Consider the following 22,013-nt stretch of genomic DNA (forward strand, 5'->3'; position numbering starts at 1 on the left):
CCTGCTGTTTGCTTGCTGAGAGGTGCCTCAATATGTGTGTTGGTTTCAGCCCCTTTGAGCTCCTCTTTGGATATCAGTGAAGGGGCTGCTTGCCTTAGTATGAAAAGGTTTGGCAGCCACCCCTCCAGTACCTGTCAAGCATGTGGATGGGCCAAGCATCAGCAAACCTCAAGGCAAGCCAGGAATTGAAAAAGCACTGGCATGACCTTAAAGCCTCACAAGTGGATTGGACTCCCGGTCAGGAGATCCTTGTGATGGAGCCTACCAAGCCTCGAGCTTTGCCAGATAAGTGGACTGGACCCCTCAGGATAATCACCAAGTTGGGTGAAGTCAATTATCTGGTTGACATGGGTGTTCTTGGGGTAGCTCCTCGGGTATTCCATGTCAACAGGCTCAAGCCTTACCATAGGAGAGGAGAAGTCTCATACCTCTTGCTAGCTGCAGAGCAAGAGGAGGATGAGGGTGAACTCCTTCCTGATTTGCTGCATAGCAACCCTCAGGATGGATCCGTGGAGGGAGTACAACTGTTATGCTTTCACCTGCCTGGAGTTTCTCCGAGTGTGTGTTGTTTCGGAAACACTTCAGCATTGCGTTCCGATTCAAGATGGCGCCCAGAGGCTGTTGCAATGCAGTGATGTCATCGCATTCGCATGTATAGCAACCTCCGTTACCCGGAAATGAATAGAGCCTCCACGGAAGGCTCCTTGCGTTCCAATTGTTATTGCGGAACGCTAGTGTGCCCTGTGCCTTCGTGAGTATTCTTCTCACTGAGCACTCTCACTGTTTTCCTTTTTGCAAGTTCCTGGATTTCTTTCTTTGTGCTTCTCCTGTGTTGCGCTGCTTCCTCCTGCATGGCTCTGCCATTCCTTTCTTCCTAGTGCACTCTGAACCCTCGCTCTGCCTTCCCTATTTTCCCCGTTACATTTTCAGAGCCCTGCTCCTTCCTACGTTATTCCTCTAAATTGCTCAAGTCTGACAGCAGCTTTTCTTTCCTTGATGGCTCCATTCTGGGTCCACCGGATACATAAACTGGATTTCTGGTGAAGTCTTCCTGGCTCCTGTAAAGAGAAATCCCGGATTAGTGGATTTACCTGGAACATCTACTCAACACCATGGGATTTTTCTCACCTCAAGTTTTTTTTTCCCTGAGACCTGCCTCTCGGGGGAGCCAAAGTACTTACCTGTTATCCAGTAATCAGGTTGTACGCTGGCTACCTGGAAGGACAGGCCTTACCTCTTCCCAGCAAAGGAGTCCAGAAGAAAAGAGGTAAGGACTGAACCTGACAACAACTCTCTCCATATCTGACACCAGAGCAGCAGAGGACCTGCAGGGCTTTACTCTAGCAGTGTGCCCCTCTGTTCTCATTGACTCCAGGCCTCACCCCATGGTGTAGGCACGGTATTGACACTGGTGACAATGTACCTGTCAAAAAGAGATGCTACCAGATGTCAGACACCGCAAAGAACCGCATCCAGGCAGAGGTCGCCAAGATGTTGGACTTGTGTGTTATTGACCCCTCAACCAGCTCAGGGTCCCCAAGGCAAGTTCCCAGGCAGGTACCAAGGATTGGAGGTACTGTGTGGACTACCGAGGAGTCAATGCAGCCACCAAGCCTGATGCACACCCATTGCCCAGGGCTGATGAGCTTGTGGACAAAATAGGGGCTGCCATGTTGCTGCCAAATTGAGAGCCTTGCTGGGGTTGTTCTGTGCCTTTACCCTACCAGATAGGCAGACGTTCCAGGATTTTGCGGCATGAAATGGCAAATTTTGCGGCACAAACCTTTATTTATTGCAGCATTTTTGCGAGACATTTTGTATTAACTGGAGGGTTTAAGATTGCCACATTGCAGGAAATAGGCAGAGTGCAAGGCTACACGAGAGCCAGGGTATCATTATTATGTATCTTTTGTATTAATTTAATAGGAAGGGTCCCAGATGTCACTGGCCTGGCAGAACAGTGTTTGATTTGGCTACATTTTTGTTTTAATGTGCATGCCTATTTAATAGTATTAACTAAATTGATCATTATCAGTTGTAATGCTCTAAATATTCCCCTTCTATGTTCTACAATCCCCCAAACACCCACATACTTCTCTCACCAACACACATCTCACCAACTCCCCATCACAACTTGCACTCCTGAACCTCTCACTCTGTCATACAAATACTCACGTGCTATGTCACACTGTCAAGTCACAACGTGCACTGCCCAGCCCCTGGCACACTCCAAATAATACTCCCAACCCACACCTTACACTCTACAATTCCTATTGCAATATACAGTCCTTCATTCTTTTGTGCTGCTTCTGCATCTTGCATCCTTTCTTCCATTCTATCGCACTCTTCCCTCATCCTTTTTCCCAATCTGCACCTCACTGCCTCTTTCCGGCCAACCGCTTCCTCTCTGCTTTCTGGCTCACTGACCACACGCCCCCTCTACTTTCTGTACCTCCGCTTGCTCTCAGATTTCGGGCCCACCGCATCACTGCTTCATCTGATCTCTTGTGCACTGCTTCCTCCTCCGACCCACTGCTCTCACTCTGCTTTCTTGCCTATCACTTCACATCTCACCCATCAATCTCCCTCCCTCTCCTTTCCCTCTCATAGCGTAACCATTTTTCTTTTTTTTTTTTTAAATGTAGATTTTGACCCAGATCCTCAGAAAATGGGGCATTTAAAAATAGAGCCGAGGATATGCTATTTTTAGACGACCCATTTTTGGAAATGAGCAGGTCACCTTATTCTCAAAGGTGACCGGCGCATTTCCACAGGCTTGAGCTATAGCGCAAATTGTGCGCTGGCCAGCTGCCTTGAATGGTGTTCTGGGTTGTTTGACCGAAGTGTAATTATTTGCGGCAGAATTCACCGTAGTCCATTTCACTGCGAATTGATTTGCAAGTCAGCCAAACAACCCAAAATGTACCTTTCACCACCATCCCCTCCCCTACCTAACTGCTTGGTCGCTGATGCTTCCCCTGCAACCCTGCTTTGCCAGATCCATCCCTCTAAGGCGTGTCAGATCTGACTCTGCAGGGTCCCTTTTTCGTTTTTTGTCCCCACCTCCAATTTTGAGGAAGTGGGGAACACCCCTGCAACCCCCTAACCCAAAAATGCTGAACTTGGGGAATGGGTGACACCCCGCAGCACATGTTCGGTATTTATAAAAATCGATCGAATAGTACTGGACGAAATAGGTCAAATTGTACCATTTGATCGATTTTTGTCATCAAAATGGGTAGTACCTTGAATAGAATCGCTCTCCCGACAGTGTTCTGCCTGCTCCCAGTGCCTTTCACAGGGACAGGCCTTTCAAGGGCCTGCCACTGTAAAATGCGACCCAAAAAATGCATTTTTATCATGTTTGAGGAACAGAAATGCAAGCGACACAGCAGCGGTTCATACTTTAAAAGAAATGCATGATAGGGTCAGGAAAGACCCTATCATGCAGTAGCACCCCCAAATCCCGTGCGCGCAGGCTTGCCTATAATTTCTGCACATTTAAAAGTGCATCTTGCTTAGAAATTAGTGATGCGATTCTAAATTGGCAGAAACACCACTTTATTTGATCAAGGAGGTGAAAAAGGCCATCTGAATTGGCGCGCATATAAAATGGCCCATTCATGTGTCCTGTGCCTGCTGGGCCTAGATACCCAAGCTACTCATTACTGATGAGGCCCAACAAGGCCAAAAGATGTTTGGGGGTGCTTGTGGTCTCGTGCAGAAGGGATGTGAACTAGCAGTTCGGGCTGGACTGCCCCTTTTGGGGTGGGACCAATCCTGATTTGCATATGGTCTTTCCCCTTCTGTAATGGCTTGGCAGGCGAAGAATGATGGTCTGGAGGGTTGCCCAGAGCATTGCCAGTGGTTCAGATTCATTCTAAACCTTCCAGCCATCACCTCTTTGTTTTTCCCTTGTGGAATGGGCTGCTCTTTTTTTGGGCGCAAGTGACGAGATGTGTTGGCGCATTTCATTTCTTGCGTAAAAAAAGAAGTTGAGAACCTGGCACCATGAGTATTTTTTTTTAAACAGTAATTTTTGCAGATTACTTTTAAATTATTATTTTGTTTTAAAAAGATTGCTTTTTTTGCACAAAACGGCAGTTTTCGCTGCATTTTGCGCAAAACTGCCGTTTTTGCTGCATTTTGCGGGGTCGCAAAATCGCTATAAACTGGAGGGTCTGGATAGGGGGTAGAAGTACAGATATCACCTCCAGTCTTTACAATGAGAAAGCAAGACTAGGAAGAGAGGCTAGGAGAAATGACCAGGACAAACAATTAGGATGAGGGAGTAGGATGGCAGTAGGATGCAATATTAGGATTAGAGTCTAGAACAATGATAAGGGATTAGGTTTGGGATGAGAGGCATGGGCTAATATGAGACAGTAAGATGAGGATTGGAGACTTTGACTGGAACTCAGACTCCATAAATTACAGGCAGATAGGAGATGTTCAACTCCACTAGTCTGCAGGGGTGGGGGACGGATAGATGCTCATTAGAGAATGCAATCCATTCCCCTGCCCCTTGGACAATCTTCATCATGTAGGGGGTGGGCACCCTTACCACAGAGCAAGCTGTGCAGTTCTGATGAAATGGACTTGGGTTGACACATGCTGCAGGAATAGAGAACATTCCGACACCCTAATTCCTAATTAGCACCTATTTAACCCCTCATTGGTTAATATGGTAGAAACCAAAAGAGTTTTTGCGTTCCACTGGGAGTTCGGCAGCTAAAGCAGAAGGCTGCTCTACCGGCCAGGACTGAATCAGGACAGGTGCCAAAGCTAAGGAAGTTTGTTTGGGAGATGTGATCCCCAGGTTAGAAGTCCTAACCATTGTAGCATGACCGTTTGTTCTAGTGAATTTATACCATCATGCAATAGTAACATTGAAGGAGAAGAGCAAGTAATGAATAAACGCAAGATATTAACAGTTAAGTGCAAGATACCTCCTGGTGTGTGTACCTGCCCTGGGAGACACCAATCGATGAGTCCTACGTGTATTACGGGGAGGCCTATTCTTTATTATAGGAAATCAATCACTTCCTGTATATGGACAATACAGCCACCAGGGATAGCACCTTGGGAAGCAAGGCAAGGAAGCATCCGCATATGGACAGCAGCAGCACGCATAGCAGACCAGTGGTATGTGAGCTCGATCATCATGGCAGGAGCGTTTATGTGAGCAGAGTTAACAAACCCACAGAAAACACTGATGGCCCATCCCAGGGTCACCCCAGTGCCCTAGATGGCGGCAATAGCGGGTTAAGGGGCGGAAATAGTTGCAAGGCTATCTCTGTGCCTCCATTTTCTGAAGACTTGAGCTCCAAAAAGGCTATTACATCCAGACCCCTGATACACCTCAAGGCAGCAAGTGTGATAACTGTGTAAAGAGTGACATTGGAAGAGCTGTAATCATTTTGGTCCCTAAGGTATTGACGTCATACACCAGTCCAGCCACCTCTCCTAGTGAGATTAATACGACCTTAATCCCAGCAGAACCCAAACTAAATGTGAACCTGCTAGAACTGTATTTAAATTTGGTTGAGTTCTTAGCTCCAATGGACCTAATGGAATTTAAAGGTGTGAAGACTAAAGAATGGCCTTCTAACGACACCATACCTGCAACCAGTTATTCCCCCGTAGGTCTTGACCGAAGCAGGAAGCATCCTGGGCATAGCGCTTTGCCGTGCTCTATACACCTGTGCACTCCCATACCTCCTGACCCGCTTATCCAGCATATTGCTGCCCCTGATGATGAGAGAGCATGCACACCTTGTGGTTGTGAATGCAGAGCCGTGTAGTCAGAGTTTCAGGATGTAATGAGGCTACTCATGGTCCTTATTGAGACCCAAAATAGAGGGGGAGCAATGAAGGGACCCACAAGGGCAGTGGTGGGTGTCAGGGGGGCAAATATCTATCTGGGTCGTTAGCCCATCCTACTTTGGACGCTTCTGCAAGTGCCACGAACCCGAGTAGAATGAGGATGCTGCCCACTATTGTAAGAAGAGTACCTATTGGCTCTGATGGGGCCTTGACTATCCAGGCAAATTTGGCCTCAAACATCCCAGATTGTTCTGTATTAACTTTAAGACCACTGAGTCAAGAGGATAAAGGTTTTGAGCAGTCTATACCTGGGGGAATAGACCAAACATATGGACATAAAACATCAAAGAACAAGCCCTAGTGCATACAGAGCACAGCTTGGGCGGGGCTTAAGGAAAGGCACCGTCTACCTGTACCAGGTCCCCAAATTACACTGTAACCAGCAAGAACCCAGGGAGGCATTGATAAATAAAAGCCTGCATTGGCTCCGTACTGTACATGGCTGTCTATTTGTGTCTCGGGAGGCTATTTCAAAATGTACCAGACTTCAATACCAGGGGGAGATCTCCTGTGATTTCATTTGGGTAGAATTGCAGGATTAGAGAATAGATTGTGGTATTCTAGGTATGAACATGAGAAGTTATCCACCACCCAATAGCTTGATCCAATTTAGCCCCTATTTTGACTTTAAAAACGAATACCCGGTGGTGGCCAGGCCTCATAATTCTGTGTTATCTGGGGCAAATGCATTGCTCTTAGGGAAAAGGCCCATGGGGATCCAGCAGCATTGGGGTAAATGACGTGCAATAGACTGGCGGATGATGGTGGTCGTTGGTGGGATTTGGGGGCAACTATAAAAGTGATTCCCCATGCTGTGTGGACGTATTGATTGTTATTCATTTTATTTTTTATTTGTTATGATGTCTCCTCTTCTCGTTTATGTTGTATATACTTGTATGGTCTCACACACAAATAAAGTTGATATTGATTGATTGGTTACCAAGACACACACCTTTCCCGTGCGCTGGCCCATAGCAACGGATGGTCAGTGCCACTGTCCCATGCTGTTGCAGATGAACGACTCTGTTTAAAAGGTTGTCTTTTATACGCTGTGCTCCCAGATTTTAGCATAGATAGAGAGCTGCCATAACTTGGATTAAGAGAAGAGGGATTGGGCCATGGTCTGATTCAGGCTGTCCTGTTTCTGCAGGTTAGCAACTCTACTAAATTGTTGACTGGCCCACACACTTCACACAGGAGTTCCAGGTCAATGTGGGAGTAAGTCGGGGTTGTGTGGCGGTCGCACCCTTATCCTGGTCGCAGAGTAACCATGAGGATGATTGGAAGTGGCTGTCGTCTATGATTATTGTAGAATCGAAAAACTCCTCATCAATGTTCTGCTGTTTCTTTCTCCCGATCAATCAATGAAACTAGTACCCCGATACCTAAGGGTTCAGCGCGCTGTAAAAAAATGCAAAAATAAATACATTGAAAGGCTCTTCTGTATGGGAGGAAGAGAAGTGTGTGTGTGTGAAATTGTTGATCACAAATGATGCCCTGAATATAGAACTCTCTGGTTACCTTGGATTCACATCCACTTGTGTAGGGAGATAGACTGGCCAAAGTATAAAGGGCGCTTTGATCTTAGTGAAGGCTCTTGGAGGAGTGCTTACCTTAAGCCAGCACCTCATGGGCCTTGATATGCTATGATATGACAAGGCATTTATAACGCGCCTACACACAAGTGTTTCAAGGTGCGACGAGGCAAGGGAGGGGGAACAGAGGAAAGATAGAGACAACGATCTTACTAGGCCAGGTGACATTGATATTGATATTGATATTTTATTTCTATCGCGCTCATACACAAGTGTTTCAGAGCGCGACATTGAGATCGCGCAAGTGCAGGGTGCAAGTAATCACAGCTTTAAGAGAGGTACACTGGTCCAAAGCATTGGCCGCTGCCTTAGATGGAACAGGAATATGAAATCATGGCAGATCCACGTTTTCAACAGAGGGGCTGGGCCATGAGAGGGAGGATCTTGAAACTACTAGAAGGTGGTCGGAATAGATACTATTTTCTCTGCATAACGTTTTAACTGAAAAAATGGTAAAAACCACCAAAACAAAACTAGGTGTTCGAGTAAAGGGTTTTATTCTGATTGTTCAATGGCGCTGTATGCAAGTTATACAAGTGCTTATTATCTAGATTCCATGTGGGTTTTTTAGGAATTGATATTAATAGAAAAGAGCTGTGTCGTTGATTTGGTATGAGCTATTATCAGAGGCAGGTCTACGGTAGCTATTTTCTTTATATTGTGTTTGCATTGTATTCTTGCATGTATAATTCCATATGGCAATGTGTTATTGATACTATTTTGTTCGGCCTGAACTTTAATTTGGTGAAACCTTTAATTCACCATTAAAAAGTATTACCTATTCGCAAACAAAGTCCTATCTCCAGTTAAAATCAAAAAGCAAAGATATTTACACTGTTAGAGTTTGAGGTTTTCGCCAAGTCCCAGAGAGAGTGCAGACCGAGGGGCCAGGGGAATGGGGCCAGGATACTGTGCAACACTTTGTTGTCCTTTCAAGTGGGAGATAGCATACCTCTACTTGAGAGCAGTGAGAAGAGAATGGATGTGAAAAGTGACCATTCGCCCTGACAAATCCTACACAATATGATTTTAGCACAGGGATTGACACAATTCACTATCGAAGCAACAAAGGTCTTCAGTTATAAGAGACCTGCCTATTTTGTTCAACAACCCCGATGGCCATTGGTTATTTATAACGCACTTAATACCCAGAGGTGTCTAAGCCGGGACTGGGGGACTGAACCTGTGTTGCTCTGTGTAGTCTTGCTTCTAAGGCTAGCGCGTTGCCCCTGAGCTTTCCTACCGGCCCCTGCAATGTGAACTGCCATTTATTTATGTTGTGCATCTTTAAATCTTGCAATTGCAGTGGCAAAACAGAATATTTTCCAGAGCTCTCGAGTTACTCTGGGCCTAATTTACAAAGCGTTCTTCAATGGAATTTTTCTGTTGGAAAACGCTTTTGTAAATCAGGCCCTCTGTATCAGGTGTAATTATTCAGTCATGGGTTTTTTGGTGCACCTCTCTTTGCATTCTAGTACTTGTAGATATGCAGCTACAGTTGGAAAAGACTACAAGTACCATCATATAGGGATGCAAAATGGCACGTGCTAATGTGACTGTACTTGCAGAACATGACGCCAGAGGTCTTTGTGTGCATAGGCACTGATACATGAGTGTGATTTAAGGAGTGGTGTTAGTTGGGCAGTAATGTTTCAAAAGTATTATTCATAATGGCCTTTGGGAAGTACTTACTCATCAGATACCCATGCATACGTTATGCAAATACATGTGCACTAAGCCTATAGAAAAGTCTTACATCATTTCCTGAATTTATTCTAAGACATTTTGTGAATTCATAGTAACTTGCAAGTAAGTTACTACCTCTGCCAGGAGTAAATCAGACTTGTTCCTGGAAAAGGCTTTATGACTCTGCCCCTATCTGTAGATCTGCAGAAATGTGTGGAGGAAGGTGCAGAAATAAAAACAGAGTGTTTCTGTTATACTGGGAAACCAGTCTTGTCCACATAGTCTGTGTAAGGAAGAATGGAGAACCACTGATAAACTCAGATTTGAAATGTTTTAGAAACAATTGGAAAACCTAACTGGAATTCACAAAACAGAACCACTGAAAACAGGAATGCCTAGTTATAATGTACTTCTGTGACCTTTTAGCATCTGAATACGATTTTATTAGATATCATTCTATTTTTCCAGAGTATTGGCTTTAGAAAAAAAAAACTGGAATGTTTGTATTTATTTTTTTCTGTATATTGAATGGTATATATTGATGTAATCATTATGGTGAGGTGTCGGCGTGATGCTGGAAATGCATTGGAGGGACAGGGCCTCCATGTCCTTGTCCTGTACTCCTTTTATCATGGGTGTTCTGTGTTCTTTTCTGCACAGGAATCCATGTGGGCCTCTTGGCAGTGCAGCTCTTCCCCTTTTTGGTTTGGTGAACAGACCCTTGGGATACCCTTAGGGCCCCCACTGGTGTGGGTACAACACTGTAGCCCTAGTGTATGTTTTTGGGCACCTGTGTGTGGCCCACAGAGCAGGGTATGGACTGGTGGCAGCTCCATGCTGAATTTGAAAGGTGCTCTGAGTATCCTACATTTTGGGAGACCCAGGCCCTGCCATTGGAATCAGTTGATTCTTGATAGGAGAGAAGATGGCCCTTGTGGCCTCTTGCTTTCTATTGCCTGTTACCTTGTTTTCCCAAAGTCCTGGGAAGCCCTGACTCTGTTCCTTCCCCTGACTGGCTGTTGGGTGGAAGTTCCATATATGGTATTGTGGGGAAGTCCAGGCATGATTGGCTGGAGCCTTCCCAGTTACTGTATGTTGTGTGTACACCCTTGGGGTGGGACCTGGGTGAATTGAGAGTGTGACCAAGAGACATTTCATGTTATGGGTGTCTGGTTTCTAGTGTGCGACACAATGAATGCGACAGCCCTGCCTGAAACTGGTATGACTGCAGTGTGGAGTGCTGAATGGCTGGGGGCTTGTCCCAATCCACTTTCCTTGTTGTGAGTGTCTGGATGGAGAAGAACAGCCTGAATGCATTGTGAGCCTGATTGGCTGCCTGGGCCTGGCTCAGCAGTGTGAATGAGAGACAGAACAGTATATCTGCGGACCTCTCACTTACCAGAATTGTTCAGAAGCTGAAGTCGAAACTTGATGCTTACCTTGAAGCCCAGAAGAAGGCTTTTGCTGCTGCTTTCTTTCTACGCAATCCGAAAGCTGTCATGTCTCCAAGAACTGATCCAAGAGTGGACCTGGCTAGGAGACCTCTTCCCGAGCTATGAGGGAACATCGTGCACCAGCTAACCTTCACCAATGCTCCCTGGAAGTCAGTCCTCGAAAGGCTGCTGACCAGAGACATGGGTCGTCGAGGAATCTGAAGTGAAGTGCCCGGACATTGAAGTCCATCGCCGTCAATGACCATCATCATCGACTGGAGCCATAACGCTCCATTGCCTAAGGAATTTGAATCAAGGACTCCCTTGCTCGTCGACCGCTTAGTCCTGCCGGAGAAAGTCAAGGTCGCTGACAAACCAAGGCGAATACGCTGGTGGGTTTCCCGCCACCCGAAGTCTTCAAAGATGCTGATAAAGATCCGAAAGCCAGCGTGGTCGAGTCCCGATCGCTGACACCAAATGCTGACAACCCGACGCTCTTGATAGGCCTACGTTCGTCCTTGATCTGCTTTGCGGCAACAAACTATCGTCGTCGAGGTGCACCACACACCGCATCTTCGCAGGACGTCCACGACCGATAGTCGACAAGCACCGTAAGGACCGAAGCTGCTGTCTCGACAACATTGTTCACCGTTTCTTTGAAGAATCTCGAAGATCCGTGGCTCCTGCCTTAAAGGAAGTTCACTCAAGAAGCATCCGTCAATGACCCGTCGTTCGTCGAACTCTGCTAAACCAGGTACATTGGGGTAGTAGAACCTTTTTAGAAGGGAACAAGACTCTGCTAAACAATATCTGGACTGGCCTTGTCAGTATATATTATTTACAGGTTGCCCAGGTGGGTGGATCCTCACACAGAACTGTGTCTAGGTAAGGGGAACCAGTATTCTGCCAATTGTTTAACCAACTTGTTTTCCTTCCAAGTCTATTGTTGATACCTTTTTCTATTGATTTGTATGCCAGTTGAAACTGTCAGCAGTTGGTGCATTTTAATGGAATCAAGAGTAATTGTGGTACCAAATAGAGAATGTATATATTTATTATATAGTATTGCCTTAGCACAAAGTGTGTTATTGTGATTGTGTAGATAACTTGAACCTTAATTGTAAAAGAACTGTGTCATCACTAACATGGTGTGTGGACATACCTTTGTGGGGGCTTGGGGACTACACTCTACTTAAGAACCAGCCCGCATCACCTCCTGAGAGCTTAAGCCTCGATTGCTCGTCTATATCTACCCTTTAGAGAATCTTGGCTAGGGTGCTCTGTGCTTCTACTCTGACATATAGAGGGCAGGAGTACAGAACCTCCATTCTTTACTGTCGGCCCGGTCATTTTTATGGTAAGGTGTAGGCCCGGTCACTATTATGGTGAGGTGTAGTGTAGTCTTGGCCACTATTATGGTGAGGTGTAGGCCCGGTCACTATTATGGTAAGGTGTAGGCACGTTCACTATTATGCTGAAGTGTAGTTCCTGCCTTTATTTGTGTGTTGATCTGTTTAAATGTTTTATTGTTGGCAAGCAATACAAGACTGTGATGAGTCGAACAAAGGCACTTTTGTCCAAAGTGGATTCCAGAGGGCTTTAGGGGAACACTAATTCCTTTCCAACTGGAATCGGAACCTATTTTACCATGCTGCACTTTTCTCTGAAGAAAGAAGTATTATTATTTTTGTTTTTTTTAATACTAGCGTGAGGAGGAGAGGAAGACTAAATGATGGAAAGAGAGAGACCTGAGCATGGGCACTGAGAAGACTTCTGGGACACACACTTCCTTTGTTCCATTTCACGCTGGAGTAGAGGAGCACACTCTGTTACATTTAATGACCTGCTTTGGAATATTCTTTCATCTGTCCGTGTGTCACATGATCAGCCTTCTCATATGTTTTGTTTTTCTGGGATTTTCTAATGATGTTTATCATTGACTGACTTTCCATTGTGTGGCTTTAAGCTTGGTATGCTTTTTTGTAACTCAGGCATTCTCATGGGTTACTAATGCTTTATATTAATTTAGTTAGATGTATTTTAAGGAACAGTTTGCTTTTGTGATAATGGGGGTCATTACGAGTTTGGAGGTAGCCATGGTGCTATTAGCGCTATGGCTGCCTCCAAAATCGTGTGCGGGTCCGGGTTCCTTGAATGGGGACTTACCGGGACATTCCAACCTTGGAGGCCCCGGTAAGTCCCCATTCAAAATACCCATCCCCATTCGAGCCCTCATAGGGCTCAATGGGAATGAGGGAGCTAATAACGGGCCCGTTAATAACAGGCCTGTTATTAGCTCCCTGGTCCCCTTGCGGGACCCGCGAAGGACGTCTGGTCTGACCAGACGTTCTGAGCGAGTCCCGCGAGGGAACCTTGTAATGCAGCGGTAAGTGGTTAACAGCACTGGTATCCTTACTGGTGCCGTTAACCCCTTACCGCCACACTCGTAATGACCCCCAATGATTTACATTAATCATGTTTGTAGGGTTAGTACCAGGCTTCAAGTGACAGTACTGTATTGCGCAGATCACGCAAGAATGGACATCAAAAGTTTTATTTGCATTATGTTTCTCGGCCGAGTGGAAGTGTAAAAAAGGAACATGTGTTAGATAGATGTCTGACTACACAAACATTGAAATCCCACCCTAAACCCCTTATTGATTTTCCTAATGATCCTTGGGAGGGGCCAGTCACAACCCCACACCTGAAACCTACCCAGGGAAAGTGAGGAGGCACACTGCAAAGAGCATAGCCAGCTGGTGGTCTACTGGTGGCCCCTCTGCCACGTAGAGACGGAATTTCAACACCCTAACCTGGTTACGCCTTAACGACCATTAAGTCTAATGATTGCAGTTCTTTGTTTACGTGTATGCTTCCTACTTGTACATCTCGACATTTGTAATTAAACCTCCATGTACTCGCTGTACATGTCTATACCTGTAACTAAGCTTTAAGTATTCTTGATATGCTGTGCGCCCAGTTACCTAAGGGTTTGGTGTGCCCTACAAATCAATAAACAAACAAACAAACAAACTTACTTGGCTGCATCCTCGCGCCTAAAGCTGCTGTGGCCTTCCAGGTGTATTACAGCCGAGTCCTGTAGGAAACAGGTTCTGACTCCCACTGTTGGGCTCCACATTACTGTGACAGCTGTCAAAGAAAGTATGCCCAGGGAACAACAATAAACACAAACATAGTAAAAGAGCAGTAGAGGAAGAGAGGAAGGAAGCACTACCAAAGATTTGTGACGGGACTAGCTGTACCATTGCGCACGAGAAAGGCGATTGGTGACGTGCATGCAGTATTGTGTCATGCTAAGTGAAGAGTCTAGGTAAACGCCCCAACGTGTTCACGGACGAGGCGAGGGGGATTTTGTAGCCGTTGATGATGAAGGCTTGTATGCCTGGTTTAATTTGGCCAGGCGGCCGCGGGCCACTCAGAACTAGCCCTGCCTTCTCGTCCTTTAGACAGACTGTGCGTGCCCATCCAGGATTGAATAGCCTCATAGATGATATTCACTGTGAGAGCATCGCGCGCGTTGGAACCTGCACGCATTCATGTACACTTTTTATTTGAATAATTTGATTTGAGTATTTGTTTTAAATCTACCTATTAATTATGCTTTGTATTTAAGTCATTTTTTAAAAAATAGGTTTCTCCCTGCCTCGTTGCCACTCCAGTAACGTCTCAGACCATAACCTTCAATGTTGTTATACGACGTTTCCGGGCCCACTTACCTTTACATCCCACTTTAAGCAATAATAATTGGGAAATGCAAGGATAAGTCTTATGCATGCCTATCAGTGCACCCACGACTGCTTACAGGGTCCATCTGGTGAATGGGGCACTGCTTGCAGCATAGACAGGCGGCCGGCACTACACTATGTGCATTACTTCCGGTAAACAATCAGGCGGTAAGGTGACACTGCCCAAGCACAGCTCCGCCAGAGATCCTCGGGGGACCTTTCAGAGGGAACACCTGTTAATGTTCTGACTTGGCAGCTAGGCATCCCGGTGTTTATGAAAAACACACCGATCCGTGCATGTTAAAGCAAGAACACGGATGCCTTTTAATGTGAACACTGCTGTTGAATTTTTCTAGCCTTCTTTCCAGGAACCATTTAATGGCCGTTGAAAGGGCTGATGGCGCAGTGAAAGCAGGAGCAGGCTGTTGCTGTGCCAATGTAAAAGTGCCCTCGCAAGAAAGTACACAAATTCCCTTACCCACTCTGCACCATTGTAGTGGTCAGGGAGGGCCTTACATGTGACAGCGTCCGGGGTGCGTCAAAGAAATGTGGTGCTCCCTCCTGGCACCCCCATCGGGGTCTGAGGGGAGGGGCAGGGGGCACCACATTTTGTTTCCTCGCTCCGTTGCTCTGCTAAATGCAGCGGCGGCAGGACTGTGATTAGCTCCCCGCTCCCGGGGTGGGGTGGGGAGTTAATCACTTAAAGAGGGTGCCTATGGGAAAGCAGCATGGGGAAACCTTTGAAATGCTGCCCCAGGCTGGTTTAGTTTCAGCGCGAGATTGTAATAAAAATCATCCCGCTCTCCTGCTGGCGTTGGGCGCGTGCCCATTTTATTACAACAGGGCACCTGCTGCGCCTTCACCCACCACGCCAGCTCACAGGATCCCTTGAAAGACTCCCCCGAACTGGCGTAGCAGGCAGGCTAATGCTGAACCCCGCGCGAGTGCCCGGGCGGCACATGCCTAAAGCTGTCGAAGTAGTGGAAAGAAGTTCCCTCTGCCCCACACCCTCTGCTGCACACTTCACCCCCCCCCATACTCACCGTCACCCATACCCCGGACCCCCCAAACTCCCACCTGGGGCCTTCCACTCCACCCCAGAATACTGTGTTTTACAAAAGTTTTAGCAAGACTGGAGAAAACGCAGTGAAAGAATAGCATTTAAATGACCACCATTAGTGTGTCATTTGCCCCCTCGGAATGCAAGTTTATGCAGTCTTCCTTTCCAATCACCCACCGTACGCACCTCATAAGGGACATGCCCAGGACTATAGACACTGACACACCCCTCCCATTACCTGCAAACACCTCTGTGCCTAGAGCAATTCGCAGATCGCTGCCAAGCTGGGCTTTTTGACTGCTTGGGAATGGACTTTATGTCCCGAGCAGTCTATTGAAACAAACAAAGCCAATCCAGCAGCTGCTAGATTGCGCAATCATATGTGACACTGCATTGTTACTGGCAGGGCCTAGGTTCAAATCCCTAGTGGGGGAAAGTAATAACAAAATATTATCATAAATAAAGTGGAAATATTATCATAAATAAAGTGGCTTTTCCTAGGTCCTGGACAGTGCTCCGGCCACATACAGTAAGGGAACAATGACAGATTTTCCAGAGAAGGAAGGGAACGTTGTACCCGTTAGTTCCCTCCCACTTTGACCTCGTGCTCCATACCAGATTCATCTGACTTCTAGGTGCTGCTTAGAAGTGGGAGGAGTTTAGTAGTAAGTGCTAGGCTTCACTACCACCTAATTGGATGGGACTTAATTCATGGACCCCAGAAGGAGATGGGAATTGAAACCTGTGACTACATGTTGAACATAATCGCTAAGCTAAGGTTAACTCTTACTGGACACTTGAGGAAAAAAACATCAGTGCAAGTGCCAAAAGAGATTTATTGTATTTCCCTGTAGTGTGCACCACATCCAGTTAAATGAGTGAGCATTTTGAATAGCACCCACTGCAAACGGAACCAGTGTCATCCAGAGAAGCACATGGTTCCTTATAAAGCTAAACCGTGGGCCTCACATCTGCTATGGCGAATGTGCAGGTAGCTGACACATCCGATTTGGGGGTCTGCAAGCTTTGGCTCTCCAGATGTTTTGGACTACAACGCCCATGCTTCCTCAATATGTTCTCTGCTGGCTAAGGCCGATGGGACTTGTGTTCCAAAACATGTAACACGACTTCAGCTGCAGACACCAGAATTAGATCATGCGCTAGCTTTTTGCCGAATTAGGCAGACACTGCCAAGGATGGCGTTGGCTTTTCTGTAAGCATTTGTCAACTGGAATATTTTAACTCATTTTTGATGTGCCAGAGATTGACTGCAGTCCTGGCAAATGGTTGAGCTGCACATGCACTACCTAACTAGCTACAATAGCAGCATTTATAATAAGTTCTCGTGTCTCTCACCACGTTTTTGTTACTTTGTATGTGTAAAACTCTATTTTTACATTCACTAGTCTCCAAATCCGTTCCTCATAAGCCAAATCTGCTCCAGGTTTTATAATATGCACATAATATCAGGGCTAAAGTCGCGGGTACATGTGGGTGGACGGAGTCCCCCCACTTTTTTCAGAGGGCACCTTGAGATACTAATTACTCGTGACACAACTTCAATTGGTATGTTAATGAGTCCCCCCACTTTTATTTTTAGGACTTGACCCCTGCATAATATCCGTTGGAATACAGTGGGGGACCCAGCTTCTGTCCCTGTACAGGTGCATTTATAGTTCTCCCACACACTTTAAGAAAATCTATCTCCAATTGTGAAGTTTTTTTGGGGACATTTAGAGAAGGTGCGTGATAAACCATTGGTCTATTGCAGATATTATAATGTGAGCTACTTGCTTCAAAATATGTTTTCACAGTATCCACAGACAAGAGATTTACTGAAAGAAATGTGTCCACTTAACAAAAAATGCAACTGCATAATCACAGTGTGTGTGCCCAAAAGCATTAGCACCGACACAAATACAGCACAGTAACACCACCATGCATTTATTTTAGTTTTTAAGTAAGGTGCTACATGCCCGGAGGCCTCAGAGCACAGCAAGCAAGGGAGGCAAAGATCGACAAAAATTGCAGAGGGGACTCACGGCAAAGAGGCATTAGTCAGCCAGACTGAAAAGAAGAGTTTTTATACTTCTTTTAAAAATTTGCATTGTAAGAAGATTCAATTCAACACTACAGCTAAGTCAATGCCTAGTCTGGGATACTGAATGGAAACCCGTATTGATATATTTTTATGTCCAGTTCAAGAGTTCTGGATGACTACCCCTATATAACACCCCTCTCTTAGAATCCCCCTGACCCCACTGAGCCAAGAAGTAGTTCTGTTTTGCAAGTTTAAAAGGTTTATTTGAGAAATAAGACAAAATATAGATACCACGCTTTTATAATAAATTAATAATAATCGATATCGCCCTTATAAATATAATGTTAATCAACAATGGGTAATCTGACACTAGCACACTTCTTTATAATCAATGAGGAGTTAGTATAGGATGGATCAAGTAGCAAAAATACTTGTATGATTTCAAGGGAAAAGCAATGAGGAATAAAATGCAGTACAGAAGTACTTGAGATGATTTTAGCAAAAGATAATATAATCACTTTTTCTCTGGCAATTCACCTCCCTCCCCTATGCAATGTAAGACATGGAAGTAGATGGAAAGAGGAGCACACGGTTCTCAGGAATGCAATCAAATACAATACGAAATTCAGTTCCCCCCCAGCAAGCTTAGAGAAAACCGGTATGAGTTTTAAAACACAGGCCCAAGTGCTTTGAATGTGGTGGCAATGAAGTGAGAAATATGCTGAAAATGCTTTTAATTCCCTTTAGGAGGTTCAGGGTCAGTGAGAGATACTTGGGATGAGTTCAGGCTCACTTTAGCAATGATTCAGAGATGGTGATTAAGAGGCAAACAAATTTTTAGCAAGGAAAGAAATGACTGCTGATGGTTACACGTGGCTGGGTTTTTAACCAAATCGCAAATCGCGGTAAAATTCGCGAGTGCGTGAATTGCGATTACGGCAAACGTATAAGGAGTAGCAAGTCAGTTCTAGGTTCGTTGGAAAGCTGAGATTCTAAGCTTTCAGAGGGAAGTAAAATTTCGTTCCAAACGGTTCCAGAGATACGGACAATTAAATAAAGGTAGTTTTTCAGATTGAAAGTGAACTCAAAATGACAGATGACACGATTTATAGGAGGCTGTTCTACTTAGGTTAAAATAGTTTGGATTAGATTATTTTAACTAAGAGGTTGGTTCTGCACAGTTCTGCTAGGTACTCACAATATAAATTTGAAATAGGCCTCGCCACGGATCTGGTCAGGTTTTGGACTGGACTCCGGTTCTGGTCTCGGCACTTCACAGTGATCTGGGTCAGCTCTCTGGTTCTGCTCACAGCGGTCTGGGTCACTCTGGATCTCTGGTCTGGTCTTTCCGGATACAGCGGTCTCTGCACGGCTCCTGGATCTCTGCACTGGTCCTGGCAAAAGTTCTTGGCAAGGGATTCAAGCAGCTCACCCGGCTGTGAGTAGCTTGCAATGATTTGAGGCCTGCTGCAGAGAACTCAGCTTGTGGTTTTAGGCCTCTGATTTAGGTTCTAAAGTATAAGTTCTAGGTTCTGGAGTACGTAGCTGGAGTCAGTCTGGAACTGGTATCTTCTGGATGTTGTGTGGTCCGGCAAAACACTCTGCAGCAACTGGATTTGAAATGTCTCTACCTGTCCCAGCAGTCTCTTTTTATGTGTTTTGAAAGTGGGTGTGTGCCTGGGCCTAGCTAAGCCTGCCCCTCTCTACTTGTCATTGGCCCAATTCTCCCCTCTCCCATGATTGGGGGAAGGAAATGTGAGTCAGAGTGATGCTGTAGGTTTTATGGGTCAGAGGATCCTCCCCTGGTCAGTTTGCCCACAAATCTATAATTCCCAGATATACAATTTGTTGAAATTACATGTGGACATTATATATTCCTTATGGTCCATGCTTGTCCGCCTCTGATCTTCCTGGGGGCTTGCATTCAAAAATGACAACATTTTGCGCTTTTTAACTGGTTTTGCAATATCGGACATTTACCCAAATTTACACACATGTGCGCAAGGAGTATGGACATTAATTGATGAAGTGTCAGATTTTTAACATGCAGACATTTGGAGTGAGACCCTATTTTCCGCTAGCAACCCCCCAGAATACACCACAGGGTCCTAACGCATCTCAAAATGTTCACAGAAAAATCACAAAAATAATGATATTACTTATATAATTCTGACAAGTCCGCACTTTGAGTTATCTATCTTTTTTAAAATTATGCCCTGGTCAAAAAGGGGTGTGGCTTCCCACATCACAGGGTGAAATAACTGGTTTATCCACTTCCCCCGAGCTCAGCTGCTAGCAGAGGCACTGCCCCTTCCAGTTTCCCCTAAGAGGAAGCCACTTTACGGCCCCCAATATAACATTTGCCTGAGTCCAGGACAGGCCTTTGTTCAACTCCCTGTAGTCCCCAGCTGCTCCACCCCTAATCTAATCAACAGGGCCATGTGACCTCAGGATGCAGCCAGGCCTGGCAGCCATGCCCGGGAACACAGCTGTTGATCCAGTATCAACTCCTGTCGGGGGTAGTTGTTAGGCAGAATTCAGTTTCATTAAGCCAGGTTTCAGCTAAATGTCACTTTTTGTTCCCAGTTTTCTACATTCAAATCAAACTGACAATTTTTACATATACATTAAATAATTACTTCCTTCAAGTCATTTCAGAATATAGTTTTACATTGTATCCACCTCTTAGCAAGTCTTTCCTTGGGCTGGTTTTGTTTCATTCGTTCAGTTTTACACAAAACTCTGGTAGTTTTAAAACGCCGGCTTTCTGATAGTGGTGAGTACTGGTAATGCAACCATTTTTGGGATTAAGAAAATGAATTCCCCACAAGAAAGTTGTATCTTTGGAGTGGTCTCGTGCCAACTGCGCAGTTCTCAAATTCTGGCGTGAATGTGGGTGGCGATAGCTCATCCCCACATCCACCCAGTCTATTGATTTAGTTTGTTCTGGGATAGACTAATGGGCGGCGACCGCTCATCCCCACATCTACAAAGTCTATTGATTCAACATGGGTCAAAACCCATGACAGCATATGCTCAAATTGCGAATGCCCAGGCGCAATTTTACATCATGCCGCCTTAAGTGGGTTGTTACCTTTGTATTTCAGACAAGTCCATCTAATGTTATAGAATATCAATAAAACATAAATTATATGTTTATTTAATAAATATGGAATAGTGGAATGGTAAACACGGTTAAAGGGTATTGGTATTCTTAACTTCAGCAGGTCAATGAAAGAAACGTGTACACCACTCTTTTTTCAAGAACTAGACTGCAATGGCGTCTCAGGGCTCTGCCTAGCCACTGCCACTACCAGCTACCCTCTGTGCTGTGTTGGACAGGGAAGGTTACCCATACAATTACAGATACTGATAGCTATCTCTTTGGCTCACTCTCTTGGAAATACTTTTGAGATTTCAGTGTGTAGCAGTGAAGGTTGTGACATCCTGACAGTCTGATGCTCGAGGGTACCATTATTGTGCTGGTGAAACTGTTGCATCCCAAACACAAATGCTATCTTTTATGTTGCACTTGTTACCAGCCATGAGTGCCTTTTTGCCTCTGCCGAAGAAGCCTCAGGGACAAATTACAGTAAATCCTGTCAACTAATAATACTCAAAATAGAGAAAGCTAAACGAAAATGATATAAATAGAATGCGTACATTTTCCTCCAGCTACATCAAGGCAACCAGACTTGATGGATTAGTACAGATCCCTGGAGTCCTTCTTTTACCTGATTCTCTGCTTTAATGTCCATCAAGTCAAAGGCAGCAGGCATGGGAATTAACTCATGCCTTAATCTTAGCATGTACAAGTCTAAAGTGAATGTTCCCCTGAGTTAACTCTTTGCTGCTTTGCCTTTCAGTGCTATCAATTCCCAGACAAAGAACGGTGCCACATGCCTCTATCTCGCTTGCCAGGAGGGACACTTGGAAGTTATACAGTATTTGGTGAAGGACTGTGGAGCAGATCCACACATACGAGCTCATGATGGGATGACCCCCTTACATGCTGCTGCACAGATGGGTCATAACACAGTCATAGTTTGGCTGGTAAGTTTCCAGTCTCTGATTGGTTGTGAACGTTTCAGCGGGATCATCACAGGTATCATCACAGGACCTGAGTTGCCTGAATAACAGCGCTTGTTGATCAGTGGCGTGTCCTGACTCTTTTGACTGGGGTGGCCCAAGTTGGGCACTGATTTATGTAGAGGTGGCATGAAGTACAAGCGCACACACACATAATGATCATAGTCTAGGATAATGGAGGCACCTGGTGTGGTCAAACAGATTCCGGGGGTAGTACGTGCCACCCCAGGCCACTCCCTGGACACGCCACTGTTGATGATATTATGCATTAAACCTATTTACTGTGTTTTACAAGCCCACATCATACTCAGTTGTTTATCTTACAGTAAATATGTGTCTGGAGGTGTTGATCTAGCTGTTGAGCATAAGATGTGCATACTCTCCAATGAACCCAATGTCACATGAACAACATATTATTTACTGTGAAGTGTGACATGTTTATGGTAAACAAGATGCAAAGAATTTAAACTGAGCTGC

At 45.3% G+C, this 22,013-nt stretch overlaps 1 protein-coding gene across 8 annotated transcripts in view; it reads left to right on the plus strand.

The window, feature by feature from the left end:
* ESPN (espin) overlaps positions 1 to 22,013 on the plus strand; it is a 1,343,653-nt gene that overhangs the window by 453,719 nt on the left and 867,921 nt on the right. For all 8 annotated transcript variants that reach the window (XM_069610300.1, XM_069610294.1, XM_069610295.1 and 5 more), the window contains one exon: positions 21,314 to 21,500. In XM_069610300.1, the coding sequence (XP_069466401.1) occupies positions 21,314 to 21,500 (187 nt within the window). The remainder of the gene's footprint in view (positions 1 to 21,313; positions 21,501 to 22,013) is intronic.

This window comes from Ambystoma mexicanum, chromosome 8, assembly GCF_040938575.1.
Source record: "Ambystoma mexicanum isolate Mex_15411 chromosome 8, UKY_AmexF1_1, whole genome shotgun sequence".
Classification (NCBI taxonomy): domain Eukaryota; kingdom Metazoa; phylum Chordata; class Amphibia; order Caudata; family Ambystomatidae; genus Ambystoma; species Ambystoma mexicanum.